We start from the raw sequence: 16,480 nt of genomic DNA, 5'->3' as shown, positions 1-16,480 counted from the left end.
AATATATAAGGGAGATTAAGAGGTACAAACTTCCAGTTATAAAATAAATAAATCACAGGGATGTAATGTACACCGTAGGGAACGTAGTCAATAATATTGTAATAATTTTGCATGGTGACACATGGTAAGTAGACTTACCGTGGTGATAATTTTGTAATGTATAAAGTACTGAATCACTTTATACATTATGTTGTATACCTAAAACTAATATAATTGGTAAGTCAATTATAATTCAATTTTTAAAAAAAGGTACAAACTTCCAGTTAAAAAATAAATGAGTCATGGGGATGAAATGTACAATATGGTGAGTACAGTCAATAATATTGTAATAACTTTGTATGATGACAAATGGTAACTAGAAAAAATTTTTAAAAATATTTTTCCCCCTTAAAAAGAATATGTACTCCTTGTATAACATAAAAATAAAGAGCTGATCATAAGCACTGTTAATAGCATGGTTCTGAAATAATAGGCACTGCCAGTAGCATGGTCCATGAAAGCAAGGCTTTCCATTGAGAAAATGGGAGACAGTTTCTCTGTGCTCTAAGAAAGCCAAACATGCATCAAGCTAGAATCCAGGAAAGGAGCTACTCAGGCTGTTTCTTTCTAATCAAAGTAGGACCAGAGGCAAAAGATGTTTAGAGTCTTCTCAATCTTAGCAACTATGTGGATCCTTATTGTTTGGGACATCTCCTTTTCTCTTAACCACATTTATCCATTTAAAGTCTTATTTGATTGTCAAATCACTAAATATTTTAAACTCCCCATTCTTGTATGGAAAGTTAGTGTGTGAGTAGACTGACTAACTGAACACTTGGTGTAAGAGCCAGGTGCCAAGGGCAATGAAGAGGGAATGGAGCAGAAGCTCCTCTTGTGTTTCTGTTCTTTCCTTATCATCCTAATGCCCCAAAGTGAAGTAGCTCAGCCTCCTTTCCTATCTGCATATAAATGCATGGACCTGAAGGGTAAATTATGCCCCAGAAAAAAATGTTTGTCTAATAAAAAAAAATAAAATTTGGGAGGAAAAAGAAGATAATGTGCAGAAACAAATAGAAGAGCTTCATTTCTTCCCTCCTCCAAACAATTTTCTAAGTATGAAAGGCAATCCCACTTCTGCCCTGAAAGCAGAGGTCCTCAGATCTGAAGGAATGCTAGTCACACCACATCAGTAATAAGCCATACCTGTCCCAGGTTCTACTAAGAAATAATGCCAATTATCTCAAGGCTTACCACTCTAGGAAGCCATTTTTCATGGCTGCCACTTTTAGCAGGGTATTAAAAGACTGTGCCCACTTACCTTAGGGTCAGAACAATCCCAGTAGATGTTAGGAAGCCAACCACCAACACACAACGAATGCTTGACACTTAGCTGAAAGCTGGGCAGCCACAGGGAAGGTGGTAAACTAAAGACACCAAGTCTGATTGTAGAAGAGAGATTCTCCCTTGCCCTCCAAAAGAAAAGAGAGCTAATCCTACCAGAAATACAGCAGACTGTGTACTTCACAAAGAGGAAAACACAAATTTAAGATTCCAATTGTTGGAGAACATGGAGAAACATTTTGTTACTCCATCTCATTTTATTCTGGCATAAAGCTAGTGCTTGGGCACAGTAAGGGCATTTGACCCCAGTTTATAGAGATTTTATAACTTTACTTACTTGTCCAACCCAAGTACACCCTTTGTCACTACTCAAACTCTCATTGTCTTTTTACATAGTAGACAAATTTATTTACTCTATTTCAGACATTTTATTTTTCTTATTCTAACATTAGGCTCTGATAAGTACAAAAGGTTCACAAGTATAAAAACTTCTGTGTAACCCTGTGGTAGTTAAAAAACCCAAGAGAACAATTTTTTTTTTTTTTTTTTTTGTGGTACACGGGCCTCTCACTGTTGTGGCCTCTCCTGTTGCAGAGCACAGGCTCCGGACACGCAGGCTCAGCGGCCATGGCTCATGGGCCCAGCCGCTCCGCGGCATGTGGGATCTTCCCGGACCGGGGCACGAACCCGTGTCCCATGCATCGGCAGGCAGACTCTCAACCACTGTGCCACCAGGGAAGCCCCCAAAACAATTTTTTAAGTTGGATGATATTCATCTTAAATATCTGAGGGACAGTCTTCCTCAAGTATGGCTGTAAAAATGGTAAAAATGACTTCCTTGTGATTAAGTTAAAATTTTTGCTGACTCTTTTCACTTGTTTCAGGAAATCTGTTTCTCAACATTTACTCTGGATGGATTCCTTACTTGTATTTTGCTCTAAAACCCAATTCCCTGTCTCTTCAGTGCTTCAATGACGACACCCTCATTTTCAGCCTGTGATAAGCTGACCAAAGTAAGATTCTGACACCAGCTTCAGAAGCAAGAAAAGCCAGATTTAGATATATAGTTATTATCCTTTCCGATATTAAAAAAAAAGGAATGCTGAAAAAGTGATGAATTTTTCATATTAGCATTAATTTATCTTCTTGCAAGGATTTAATTTTCATACACTGCATACATTTAATGAGCTTTTTTATTGTTTCAAAATATTAAAAAAATTTTTTTGTATGAAAAGATTAATTCTTCCTATTCCCTAGGGTACTGAGTGAATAAAAATGACGTCCTGGAACAGGGGAAGTCTGAGTTTATCTTTGTTTTCTTACCTAATAACCTGTTGGACACAGAGAACTGAGATCTCCAAGGACTTTGTTCAATAGCTCTAGGTATGGCTGAGATTAAAAAAACAAAAACAAAAACCTCATTTTATTTAGTCATAGGTAATACAAATATTGCCAGGATGTTGTAGACATGAAGACCAAACACTGGGAAGCCAAATCAGAAGCTAACTCACAGCTTAGACTTTTTTTTCCTCTGCTTAATGAGAAATAAATTATCATTGCCATCATCCTCCAAACAGCTCTCCTTTTTCTTATGCCTGACCCTCCTGCCCTCTCTGGGCAGCCTGTCTTCTCTTGGCTTGTGGTAATGCAATGAGTGGTGAAAGGGCTTGTGAGGCTTCTGGGTTTTGACAGTGCCAGGAGAAGAGTGGACTCTGGGGCCCCTGGGGTAGTCCTCATCCACTTCATGACACCTGTCAGCCTTCCTGTGCTTCTCACGCTCTCTGCTGGTCCTGTTCATGGCTTCTTTTTGGGTTTCTTTCTTTTCTTGAGGCCACGTGTTACTTCTCCATGAGGCATGGCTCTTCCTCATATCACAGTGGGGCCTCTTATCTGCTGCTTCCATATGAGGCCTCTTGAACTGCCTTGGAAAGTCCCCATTCTTCTGAAGTTCTGGAAAACATAAAGTATTTCTGCATATTCAGCAACTCCATGCAGAGCTTTCATTGGTCTGTGAATAACTTAGCAGAGAGGGAAGCCAGACATTTAAATGCATTAATGATATGACATTCTAAAGAGCCCTTACTAAGGTAAAAAAATCACTCACTAAAAACTCAATGGTTGTAGTTCTATATTTCTAAACATGGAAAACATCCAGAAATCCAATGATACTTATTTTGTTCAATACAGTTTAACTAGGTTCAACAAGGGAGACAGGGACCAGTGAGAGCAGTAATCATGTCAGCTTTGTGAAAAGTCACGTGTGACCAATTCAAGTTCCTGCAGTGATAAAGAGACAGCCCTTGATGATAAGGTGAAGCAAGATGTACAATGTGGCCTTTTGACAGTTTCATATGACACTTCAATTATACTCTGAAGATAAAGTCTGGCCACAGTACTTATAGGTGGATGCCATACTGGACAGGAGATTATTCCTCCAGAGTAGAGGTCACTGGCTTAGAGACTGAGTGTGCACATGTGCACACACTTGTGTATCTAAGAGGTTTAAGTGCCAGATCTGATGTTATATTTTATCAGGACTTGGCACTCTTACTGTAAGCGTCTGATGGTAGTGATTCTGATGGGATAAGTGGGAGATGAGGTTACAGTGAGGGATGAAAACTAAGGTCAACAGAACCTTGAAAGATTAAAGAAGTCACCAATAAAAAAATGGGACAGAGTGCGAAGTAGTATACTTAGGGGACAAAACTGAATTCTAGAATATAGAGCAAAAGTAAGTATCCATAATTACTTATAGACTTCAGTATAAAATATAAAGTCCAATATAGTGAGCCTCAAAGTGGATCTGTGCCACAGAGTTGCTGATATAACTAATTAAAAAGGAGAACAAAGGATATTTCCCTGATTATAAAAGTTATAAATGCTCATTAAAGAAAAGTTGGGAAATACAGAAAAGTACAGAGAAAATAACAGAGAAAGCATCCACAACCCTTTAATCCAGAGATGCCATTTTGGTGCATTTCTTTGTAATCTTTTAAAAATTTAGTTGTCTAATCATTATCTTCTTGTACTATAATTTCTTTACATAGAGAGATAAAATATGCAGAAGTTGAGAGGTAATTCCTCTACTTTCCTCCAAAATTACTATCTTCGTTTTGAAAGGACCTGAACTCAGAGAGAGTCTGGAAGAGAATAATGAAAAGGCCAAGGGTCAACAATGTATGAGTTAACTTGAAAAATATAGAACTATTTGGTCCTGAAAGCAAAAAAAGTAACTTTGTAAACCACTGTGAAGCATACGGCAAGAAAGAAAAGTGGCAGAGAAAATAAGCCTAAATTATAAAATAATTTGGTGAGAAAGAACATTATGTTAGCAACAGCAAATAAAGAAATGGAGGGTGGCCGTGGATCTGGAGCTCTGTTCATAATGGTGGCCAATAAAAAATGACTTCTTTGGGGAAGCTCCAGGAATCACCTGGCAGGGCAAGCTTTTCTTTGCTTGAAAAATACTAGAGATATAAAGAGGGAGAACATAATTATTTGTCTAAAAGAAAAATCTCAAAGGAAGCTTTAAAAACTCTGCATGCATAAATAGATGTAAGTATTTTCTGGACATTTTCTAAAATGATCATTATGTGAGAAAAATGTTCACAGTGAATAGACTAAAACACAGGATTTTGGAAGTGGGTGCTTGATTTCTGGAGATCAAGAAAGTTCCAGTTTCGGGCTTCCCTGGTGGCGCAGTGGTTAAGAATCCACTTGCCAATGCAGGGGGCACGGGTTCAAGCCCTGGGCTGGGAAGATCTCACATGCCGTGGAGCAACTAAGCCCGTGCACCACAACTACTGAGCCTGCACTCTAGACCCCACGAGCCACAACTACTGAAGCCCACGTGCCTAGAGCCTAAGCTCTGCAACAGGAGAAGCCACTGCAATGAGAAGCCCGTGCACCGCAACAAAGAGTAGCCCCCACTCGCCGCAACTAGAGAAAGCCCACGTGCAACAACAAAGACCCAACGCAGCCAAAAATAAATAAAATTTTTAAAAAGAAAAGAAAAAAGAAAGTTCCAGTTTCTATAGGAACTATTAAAAACATTTTCTGTCCTAACCAAAGGCCCACAAAGCAGTTTGCAAAGACAGTGCAAAAAAAGAAATTAAGGAACTATTGCAAAGGTGATTTAGTAAGAAATCTAGTAACATACCTTTCACTTTTCGTTTTATTCTCTGATCTCTCTCCCGGATTTCGTATTTGTCATCATAGTAGTAGATGAATGGAGATGTAGGAAAGGTCTGGTTAAACATTCGTCTTTCTGTACATTCCTGCAAATTGTATTTGAAATTATGATGTCACAAGGTCACACTGTTCAGACAACTTTTTTTGTAAGATTATGGACCACTGTAATTAGTGACGAGCCCCCATTGCTGATACTCACACTGTGGCTGCAGGATGTGGTCTTGCTGGGACACTGGGAGGATCAGCCAAACACCCGATTGTGCTTACATGCTAGTCTTTCAGGCTTGGATTTTCTTCCTTTATTTCTTTACCTACAAAACCCTTCTTATCTTCTTTAAATCTTCCCTGCCAACCCTCTCCCCCAGCAATGCCTTGTTCCTCTGTTGCAGGGTTTATTTTATTTAAAATTATGTTTTATCAGCTCTTTGCTTGTCTGTCTCTTCTAACAGCCTTCCATCAAGTGTTTCTCCTTTTCTTCTTCTCTTCACATTTACACCCTCAATGTGGGGGTAAATTCTTAGCCCTTTACTCCTTTTCATCCACACAAGTAGTTTTTTGCAAGCTTATTTTAAGCCAACACTCACTGCTCACAAGGGCAGTGATTCTTATGGTGGGGAGCAGGGTGGTGGTGGGTTGTGCCTAGCTTGAAAATGTTCCTAGGTAATTCTGAAGGAAACCTCTCTTCTCTTTGCTCCCCCTACTCAAGAAGAGATCACTCCTCTCACTAACCCCAGGACAGCTCCCTACTCTCCTGACTCTGGCCTTCTGGTAGCTGCTACTTTCCAAATCCACATCCTTGGCCTGACCCACGTCCCATGTAGTAGGCTTCGTTTATCCTGGTCTGTGACACATATCCATTCAGCTTGTCTCAAACCAAATAATGTCTTTCATTTGAAAGAGGCTTCATTTTGGAACTTTCCGCTTCTGTCTTCTGCCATCTTGCCTAAAAGTTATTATAAACGTTCAGTGCTTCTTAGCTAGGTACTGAAGAAAATTAAACTACAAGTATCCCCTGCTTTTAAAAAGTTTGCTTTATACTGCTTCACTTTTATGAAAGACCTGTTTTCACTAGCAGAAAGAAATATGAAGAGGATTTTCACCTTTACAAGAAAAGGTGAAAAGTGAAAATAGTGTTTAGCATTTGTTTTGCAGCAACCATACAGAGACAGTAAGCACCCGGAGCAGTGAGAATGGCACCACCAAGCTCCTCCCCCAGGAACTACACTCAGCATCTCGGCATCAAGCCACCATAGCTTTGAACTGTGTCTGTGAGCGTCTGTGCTTTATCTCCATTTATTTTTTGCATTCGTTAGAAAGATGTGTTGTAAGGTAACTGCTGCTTTGCTTTACAGCTACTTTGGCTTAGGAAAGGTTTCACAGGAACGCTCTACTTTCAGATAATGGGGAAAATCTGTACCTCTTAGGAAGAAAGTATGTGAAATATCTGCATAGAATTCAGCTGATTTATCATAACTTTGTCATTATATACTCAACTTGTAATTCTTTTTTTCTTAACATCTTTATTGGAGTATAATTGCTTTATAATGGTGTGTTAGTTTCTGCTTTATATCAAAGTGAATCAGCTATACATATACATACATCGCCACAACCCCTCCCTCTTGCATCTCCCTCTCACCCTCCCTATCCCACCCCTCTAGGTGGTCACAAAGCACCGAGCTGATCTCCCTGTGCTATGCGGCTGCTTCCCACTAGCTATCGATTTTACATTTGGTAGTGTATATATGTCCATGCCACTCTCTCACTTCGTCCCAGCTTACCATTCCCCTTCCCCGTGTCCTCAAGTCCATTCTCTACGTCTGCATCTTTATTCCTGTCCTGCCCCTAGGTTCTTCAGAACCATTTTTTTTTTTTTAGATTCCATGTATATGTGTTAGCATACAGTATTTGTTTTTCTCTTTCTGACTTACTTCACTCTGTATGACAGACTCTAGGTCTATCCACCTCACTACAAATAACTCAATTTCGTTTCTTTTTATGGCTGAGTAATATTCCATTGTATATATGTACATCTTCTTTATCCATTCATCTGTCGATGGACACTAGGTTGCTTCCATGTCCTGGCTATTGTAAATAGAGCTGCAGTGAACATTTTGGTACATGACTCTTTTTGAATTATGGTTTTCTCAGGGTATATGCCTAGTAGTGGGATTGCTGGGTCATATGGTAGTTCTATTTGTAGTTTTTTAAGGAACCTCCATACTGTTTTCCATAGTGGCTGTATCCATTTACATTTCCACCAACAGAGCAAGAGGTCAACTTGTAATTCTAAGATACTTGACCAAACTGGCCACCATACACTTGAAACATAATTTGTAGATTTTAAAAACTAGGAATCATTCTAAATATACACTTAAGTATAGAAAATAAAGTAATGGAAATCTGTACCTAACCATTTAGCTTTATCAAATCAACATTTACCCTTAATTTAGTTGTTTCCCCCTAAGCATTAACGATATAATGAGATCCTCTGTCTAACTCGCCTTCCCACTTCCCATTCATCTCCTTCCCTTTCCAGAAGCTGCCATGGTCTTAAAGTTGGTGCCTGCCATTCTCATGTTTTAATACTCTTACTATTAATAAATATTCCAATAAACAATAGTATAACTTTGAAGTGTTCAGATTTCACAAAAATGGTAACATTCTGTAGATATTTTGAAGTATTTTTAGGTTATAATAGTTTCACAGACTAAGGTGAGTGGTGTTCTTTGGATTATCTATCTAAATAAAGGTTTGGTAACACTTGACTACAAACCTACCTGGGTCTGGTATATTTTGGTGGGGAGAATTCTGATTATTAATTCAGTTTCTTTAGTGGTATTGGTTCATCTAAGTTTGTTCTTCAATCATTTTGATTAATTTATATTTTTGCAGAGAATTATTTGTTTTAGCTGCATTTTCAGATTTAACATTGAACTTTATTTTTTGTTTGTTTTTTGGCCACGCAGCATGCAGTATCTTAGTTCCCCCACCAGGGATCAAACCTGTGCCCCCTGCAGTAGAAGCACAGAGTTTTAACCACTGGACAGCCAGGGAAGTCCCTAACACTGAACTTTATGAAGTTTATACAGTATTCTTTAAGTAAAAAATTATACTGTATTTTAAGCTATTTACACTTTTTCACTCATTGTTTATTTGTATCTTTTCCTTTTCTTCGAGCAGTTTTTCCAGAAGTCTCTTTTCTTTTGAAAAGAAAATGAACCAGCTTTTGGTTTTGATGATGCTATTAATCATGTTTTCTATTTCAGTAATTTTGGTTCTTATCTTTATAATTTCCTCCTTCCAACTATCTTCAGATTTAACCTGTTGTTGAGTTTCTGGATCTTTTTGGGCTTTTTTGGGTGTTGAAAGTTATAAGGCAAACCTATAGGGTAACATAAAGAATTGCTTTTATAAATCACTATCCATGGTGGCACCAAGTTTCCAGAAGAAATGATACCCATAAAAGATCTGGGGGCTTCCCTGGTGGCGCAGTGGCTGAGAGTCCGCCTGCTGATGCAGGGGACACGGGTTCGTGCCCCGGTCCGGGAAGATCCCACATGCCGTGGAACGGCTGGGCCCGTGAGCCATGGCTGCTGAACCTGCGCGTCCGGAGCCTGTGCTCCACAACAGGAGAGGCCACAACAGGAGAGGCCACAACATGAGAGGCCTGCGTATCGCAAAAAAAAAAAAAAAAAAAAAAAGATTTGGGTCTAAGATTCTACTATGGTTTGAATGTTTGTGTATCCCTCCACCCAATTCATGTGTTGAAATCTAAACCCCAAGGTGATGGTATTAGGAGGTGGACCCTTTGGGAGGTGATTAGATCACAAGGGTGGAACTCTTGTAAAAGAGACCCCACAGAGCTCTCTAGCCTCTTCCACCATGTGAGGACACAGCAAGAAAGTGCCATCTATGAGGAAGCGGCCCTCACAAGACACTGATTCTGCACCACGGTTGTGGTGAGAAATAAATTCCTGTTGTTTATAAGCCACTCAGTCTATGGTAGTTTGTTTATAGCAGCCTGAAGAGACTAAGACAGATTCTATAGAATATTAAGAGCAAATTACAATTACAAAAAGGTACTAGAGCTCTTGATATATTCCCAGCGCCCCACTCATCCTGGAGTAGTCTCTTTACACGGTGAGTACTGTTTCCTATTGCAGTTTGCCTCATATGGAGCTGCTTATGATTGTCCCTGCCTCCCCAGTTACAGTGAGTGGAATTAGGGAAGGGCGATGCCACATTCCCCTTAGAGTATCTTTCACATGAAAAAGCTATTTATTAACATCTATAGAGCTGAAGTTCTGAAACTGAAGGGGAGGGGCCCTCAGACAGCTGTAACTACCTACCCAGTCTCCTATTTGGATCCTATACAGTCTAGACTGATGTGGCTCTACAGAGCTATACAGTACTATAAACACTTTCCAAAGCTAAATGTAAATTATATTTTGATTATCCACATCGCTGGTCCCCTCCATTAGCACAGACAATTGATAGTTGGCTATATAATTTATCTACTATTCTGGATTAGCCACACCACTGATCTTCTTCATTAGTGTGGATAATCTAGAGTTCTTCATCTATGGCAGCAATGAGGCTGCCAAATTTGCTTTATGGTAAATTAAAAATTATCTAAATCTAGATTTCAGGGATAAGTTCCAAATGCTTTTAATATATTTCCTATCTACATTAACAGGAGTGACTAGTAAGCAGTATGTGTCCAACTCTAATTGTTTTTCCTTAATTGAACAAACATAAATGCTAAAATTATACCCTTTTGCTTTAAAGAGGTAAGCAAGCATAAATTGTATATCTGTGTGATTCGTGTGGCAGTGGACTGCTTATGTGAATATGTTCGCTAAACAACATCTGAGTTTTGGCAACAAGGAGGAATACACAGAGCAGTAAAAGATCTAGAGATGATAATTTTGCAAAAACAAGGTATTCTCAAACTAGCTTTTCAGTGTGATTTCTATAGAAGTGAGGTAATTATACTGCAAGGTCCCTCCGTCTGTATCCCCATACTATGGATCTGATCACATTGGAAATACCAAATCAGTGCTGAGAGCTCTCCCTGTACAACTTCTTTGCTTTGGAAATAAAGAAACTGGAGACCAGGGAGAAAAAGTGGGTTGTTTTAAGTCACATGGTTAAGTCAGTAGTAGAGCAAAAATTAAAACTGAGGATCAGAGCTCCATCCTCTCTTTCATATTCTATCCCTTCACTCCACGGTCCTGCTGTCCCAATGTGGAAGAAAAACTCCATCTGTTGATGGACTCTGTCCCACACTTTTTCTTCTCCAGACTTTTTGTCTCTCCCCGTATCGTAGAGCTCTGTCCCCAAGGTCTGCACTGGTGAAGTGCCATGGTCAGAACTCAACACGTGACCTGCAATACCATTCCATCCTACTGCTCACACCTCTATCCATTTTGTAGACTCCCTACCTCTGTGTGCTTTCCACCTCCTATCATCAGATCTGACTTGATATTAGTATATTTTGGTTTCTAGGCTATTAGAAGCCTATCTGGAGACTGGGAGTGTATTTCTCCATACAAATTTTCTACTTCTTGTGCCACTGCCTTTCCTCCTCTGTCTCAAGATTCCCAGAACATATGGGCTGTGAGTCTATTCTTATTGCATCCTGTCTCTGGGATGAGCTGTTGCTGTTTCATGCTTAATGAGATAACTGGCTAGGAGACTCACTCCCACCTCAGAGCAGCAAGTTTCTGCTTTGACACCTCAGTATCTAGAACACACACAGTTTGGCCCTTTCAGTTAGGGTTAGGAAACATGCAGGTTGGATAGGGAATTGGGGCATTTGTGGGGTAGGCAGGATGGCTGATGATGCAGCACCTCTGTCTTTCCACTAGCGAGTGTCAGGGTTTGCATGTGAGTGGTAAAGATTTAACTGAACACAGTACCGGGGAAAACCAGAGACACTGGAGAACTATATAGAAAATCTAAAAATCACGATTTGGCTGGGTCAAAGTACTAGTAATCCTAAGAACTCGTGAGAACTGTAACCATTCTATTGACTACTATTATTTGTCTGAATGATTCTATGAGCTGTATTTGTTTTAGACTAACATGCATGTAAACTTAAAACATTTAGAAGAATGTGTTCTGACAGATCTGTTACTCTGGTAGGGATAGAAGTAAATCAGTTGAAAATATATTAAGTCTTACTTCAAGATATTAGTTTATAAAAGAAATGTGTTCAGAATTACTCGGGCTCATCTTTCAGCAACCACTCCTGAACAACAGAACGCTTTATGCCCAAATTCCACTTAAACTTACATGTCCGTAATGGCCTTCTTGCCCGCAGTTGTAGCAATATACTAAGGCTGATTGTCCAGAAGGGGTCTTTGGCTTTTTGGGTGGTCCAGGTTTGGTCTGCAACATGAATATTTGTGAAGATTTAGTGAATGTCAGAAGAAAATTAAAACCTCATTCTTTCCAAAAGAACTTTAAAAAATATATATCCTCAAGGTTTTTATTTATTTATTTTTGGCTGCATTGGGTCTTCGTTGCTGTGCATGGTCTTTTCTCTAGTTGTGGCAAGCGGGGGCCACTCCTCATTGTGGTGCGGGGGGCCTCTCCTGTTGCAGAGCACGGGCTCTAGGCACGTGGGCTTCAGTAGTTGTGGTGTGCGGGCTTCAGTAGTTGTGGCTCGCAGGCTCTACAGCACAGGCTCAAGTATCCGTGGCGCGCAGGCTTTGTTGCTCTGCGGCATGTGGGATCTTCCCGGACCAGGGCTCGAACACGTGTCCCTTGCCTTGGCAGGTGGATTCTTAACCACTGTGCCACCAGGGAAGTCCCAGGAGGCAGTATTTCTAAGGAATCACTTACCTAACAAAAGTTCTTGGGACTTCCCTGGTAGCGCAGTGGGTAAGAATCCGCCTGCTAAGGCAGGGGACACAGATTCGAGCCCTGATCTGGGAAGATCCCACATGCCACAGAGCAACTAAGCCTGTGCATCACAGATACTTGAGCCTGTGCTCTAGAGCCCGCAGGCCACAACTGAGCCCACATGCCACAACTACTGAAGCCCATGTGCCCTAGAGCCCGTGTGCCACAACTACTGAGCCCATGTGCCACAACTACTGAAGCCCATGTGCTCTAGGGCCCACGTGCTGCAACTACTGAGCCCGCGCACCTAGAGCCCGTGTTCTGCAACAAGAGAAGCCACCGCAATGAGAAACCCGTGCACTGCAACAAAGAGTACCCCTGCTTGCCACAACTAGAGAAAGCCTGCGTGCAGGAACAAAGACCCAATGCAGCCAAAAAAAATAATAATAATAAATAAATAAATAAATAAAATTAAAAGAAAAAAAATACTGCCTCCTACAGTTTAGTGCGGAGACCCCATATTCAGATGGTTCTGTGTATTGAAGTGTGTAACATAACAATTCTTTTATTCTTAACATCAACGTGTGCTTTCCTCACCTTCCTCACTCCTCATTCCATTCCGCATTGTGCCCAATACTGTGTTATATATTAGGTATCTCAGAGAATAAAAGCCCAGTAGAACATGACAGACATAAAAATAGATAACGACAACAATGTAAGCACAGTGATAGAAGCGTGTACAAGGTATTAATGGAGTGAAAAGGAGGACCCATCATTGGATGGGTAAGGAACTCAGGTAAAGCTTCCCTTGAAATATAAAAAATTTAAATTTACTCTAAAAGAATTAGATGTAAATTTGTAATCTTGTACAAATTTCCATTTGTAAATCAAATGGAAAATTTTAGGTAGAGGGTAAAGAGAAATTAGGATGCTTTTCAGGTTTCTAACTTGGGTAAACTGGTGAGCAGTAGTGTCAACAACTGATTCAGAAAAGGTAGGAAAAGAAGGCAGAGTCAATTTAGAGGGAAAGATGATGAAGTCTTTTTTGGATGTTGAGTATCTAGGTGGAGACAGATGTCCACCAGGCAGTTATCTATGTAAGATAAAGCTTAGAAAACACATCTGTGCTGAACATTAGATCTGAAAGCTGCATTAATAGTGGAGGCTGAAATGACCAGGGTGGACAGTATCGCCATAGCCAGATGAGCAGCAGTGAGCTAAAGATGGAACCCTGGGAACAACAACACATGAGGGGCAGGCAGAAAAGCCTGTGAAAGAGACAGAGAAGGAGAGGTTAAAGAACACAGAGCCACAGAGAATAGTCATAGACCTTAGAGTAGTTTCAAGATGGATGAACTGATCTACGATGTCAAATACAGCAGAGAAGCCTAGTGAGATTAGGGCTGGGAAACACCCTTAGATTTCGCACTGTTCATGGATAACTTTATTGTGAGAATTTTGGAATCAGTAAGAAGGTAGAAAGAGTAGAAAGCAATAGGTTGAAGAGTGAAGGAGATGCACTCAAAGGTGGTAGAACTATAAAGAAGAGGAAGGAAGTGATTACCCACAAAAGCCAGGACAGTGGCTACTTCCTATGGGGAGAGAATAGAGCACAGAGGGTCTCGGGGTAGCTGCAATTTTCTATTTTCGAACACAGTGGTGTCATATAACTTAAGTGTGTTATATAACTAATTTATTAAATTGTACACATATGTTTGATGCACTTTTCACTATGTATATTACATTTCATAACAAGAAATGTTTAAAAAAATGAACGGAAGTTGAAGAAAAGTAGACAGTAGGTATATATTATTTTAAGAAGCATGAGTAAGAAGGGGCAAAATAAGATCAGTCAGTACCTAGGAGGAGGATTTGGTGGAGTTTGTTATTAGAATGGGAGAGACCTGAACATGTGAGAAAGCTAATAGAGGTGGAGAAGTTGAAAACACAGAGAAAGGATGGATAGAGCAAAACTCCTGACGTGGCACGGGCTTTAAACAGGAGGAGAAAAAACTAATTCCCCCCATATTTTTTGGAGATTGAAAGGATGAGAATAAACTTGGATAAGTTTATTTCTTATATTCTTTATTGGGTGTCTACAAAGAGGGCCAACTAACTGGTCTGTCAACTGATTTTGTTGTTATTTAATGTGGCGAATAGGTGGTCTGTGGGATGTTTTATTTTCTCAATACAGGAAAATAATCTGTAGGTTACAAAAATAACCTTCTTCAAACAACTTTACTTTTAGCTCCATTTCCTAAATTGAAAAACGAGGATGACAATAACCTGAAAGATGTTTTCTAATGAAAATACAAAATGGAATTTACAATCTCAGCTATTACCAATTGGGATATAATCAAAAACACAGTCAGGGACTTCCCTGGCAGTCCAGTGGTTAAGACTTCGCCTTCTAATGCAGGGGATGCAGGTTCGATCCCTGGTCAGGGAGCTAAGATCCCACATGCCTCCGGGCCAAAAAACCAAAACATTAAACAGAAGCAATATTGTAACAAATTCAATAAAGACATTAAAAATGGTCTGCACATCAAAGAAAAAAAAAACAAAAAACAAGCAAACAAAAAACACAGTCAACAAATGTTTTATATCCTCTAATAAAAAACGTGGGTCACGAATTAAGACTAGCTAAAAGCCATTAAATACAGTTTTTTAAAAAATTAATCTATTTATTTATTTTTGGCTGCATTGGGTCTTCATTGCTGTGCACGGGCTTTTTCTAGTTGCGGCGAGCAGGGGCTACTCTTCATTGTGGTGTGCAGGCTTCTCATTGCGGTGGCTTCTCTTGTTGCAGAGCACAGGCTCTAGGCGCACAGCCTTCAGTAGTTGTGGCACACGGGCTTCAGTAGTTGTGGTGCACGGGCTTAGTTGCTCCCCAGCATGTGGGATCTTCCCAGAACAGGTTCAAACCCGTGTTCCCTGCACTGGCAGGCAGATTCTTAACCACTGTGCCACCAGGGAAGTCCCTTAAATACAGTTTTAACTGGTATGCACATAAGCATGTGAACTCATGCAGCGGTTTACAAATTTGTTCAGGTAGTAGAGCACCGGGAAGACATGAAATTACTAAGCAGAAATAATTTTTCCATCTAAAAGATAACTATATTATTTGATATGATACAAAATTGCAACCATGAGTATATGTGGTTTAAGAGAAAGAAATAAAACCAAAAGAGGTGGTACCATGGATGTGAAGGTAGAACAGATAATGTTTCAAGGAAGAAGTTGTCAAAAGCTACTGGTGAATCAAGTACAACGAAGACTACAAAATCCATTGGACTTAACAGCCAGGAAGTTGTTGGCAACTGGAAACTGGTGTGAGCAGTTTCATTTGAGAGGCAGAGGCACAAGCCAGATTGTAAGGGGTTTACTGCAAGTAGAAAGATGCTAAAGAACAGAACATAGATGACTTTTTCAAGAAACCACACTGTGTATGGGAGAAAGGAAGGGGAGAAATAGAGCAAGATGTAAGTCCAAGGATGTCTCCATTAGTGACATTTACCAGAGTGCTGGGCACATGGCATGAGCATCTATATACATTCTTTCATTAATCTATTCAAAAAATAATTATTGAGTACCTAATACATGCCAGATACTGTTCTAAGATTAGCTAATTGAGAAGTGAGCAAGACAAAAATCATTGCTCACATCTCCAGTGGTGGAAGACAGATGAACAAAACCAACAACACACACACACACACACACACACACACACACACACGGACAGTATCAGATAGTAATAAATGGTATGCAGGCAATTAAAACAGTTATGTAAATGAGTCATTGGTGGTGACTCAGATTGACTTTGGGGGAAACTCTCACTGGGAAGGTCATTTCTTATAACAAAAAACCCCCAAGTATGTGACCACTGGGGAAACAGCATTCTGGGCATAAGCCATGGGGAACAGGCAGTGCAAAGCCCTGAGGTGAGCATAAGCTTGCTATATTTGAGTATCTGAAAAATATCTATAACTTGGAAGTGTAGTAGGTGAAGGAAGACCAGGAGAAAAGGAGGTTCTAAAGGTGAAGAGGGGCCAGATCATAAATAAGGGTGAAGAGCGCTGGATTTACTTTATGTGGCATGGGAAGCTAGTGTGAAGCTAAT

The 16,480-nt window shown here is 39.9% G+C and overlaps 1 protein-coding gene across 4 annotated transcripts in view; it reads right to left on the bottom strand.

Moving 5' to 3' along the window:
• Positions 1 to 2,723: 2,723 nt before the first annotated feature.
• Positions 2,724 to 16,480, bottom strand: part of ZCCHC7 (zinc finger CCHC-type containing 7) — a 236,268-nt gene continuing 222,511 nt past the window's right edge. For all 4 annotated transcript variants that reach the window (XM_022600169.2, XM_022600171.2, XM_022600168.3 and 1 more), the window contains exons 7-9: positions 11,809 to 11,904; positions 5,480 to 5,597; positions 2,724 to 3,270 (exon numbers count right to left, since the gene is read on the bottom strand). In XM_022600169.2, coding sequence (XP_022455877.1) covers positions 2,828 to 3,270; positions 5,480 to 5,597; positions 11,809 to 11,904 — 657 coding nt within the window. In that variant the 3' untranslated portion in view covers positions 2,724 to 2,827. The remainder of the gene's footprint in view (positions 3,271 to 5,479; positions 5,598 to 11,808; positions 11,905 to 16,480) is intronic.

The sequence above is a fragment of the Delphinapterus leucas genome, chromosome 6 (assembly GCF_059928025.1).
Source record: "Delphinapterus leucas isolate spDelLeu-1000000601 "Yukka" chromosome 6, BTC_Dleu_Yukka2, whole genome shotgun sequence".
In the NCBI taxonomy this organism is placed as follows: Eukaryota; Metazoa; Chordata; class Mammalia; order Artiodactyla; family Monodontidae; genus Delphinapterus; species Delphinapterus leucas.
This window is presented reverse-complemented; position numbering and strand designations above follow the sequence as displayed.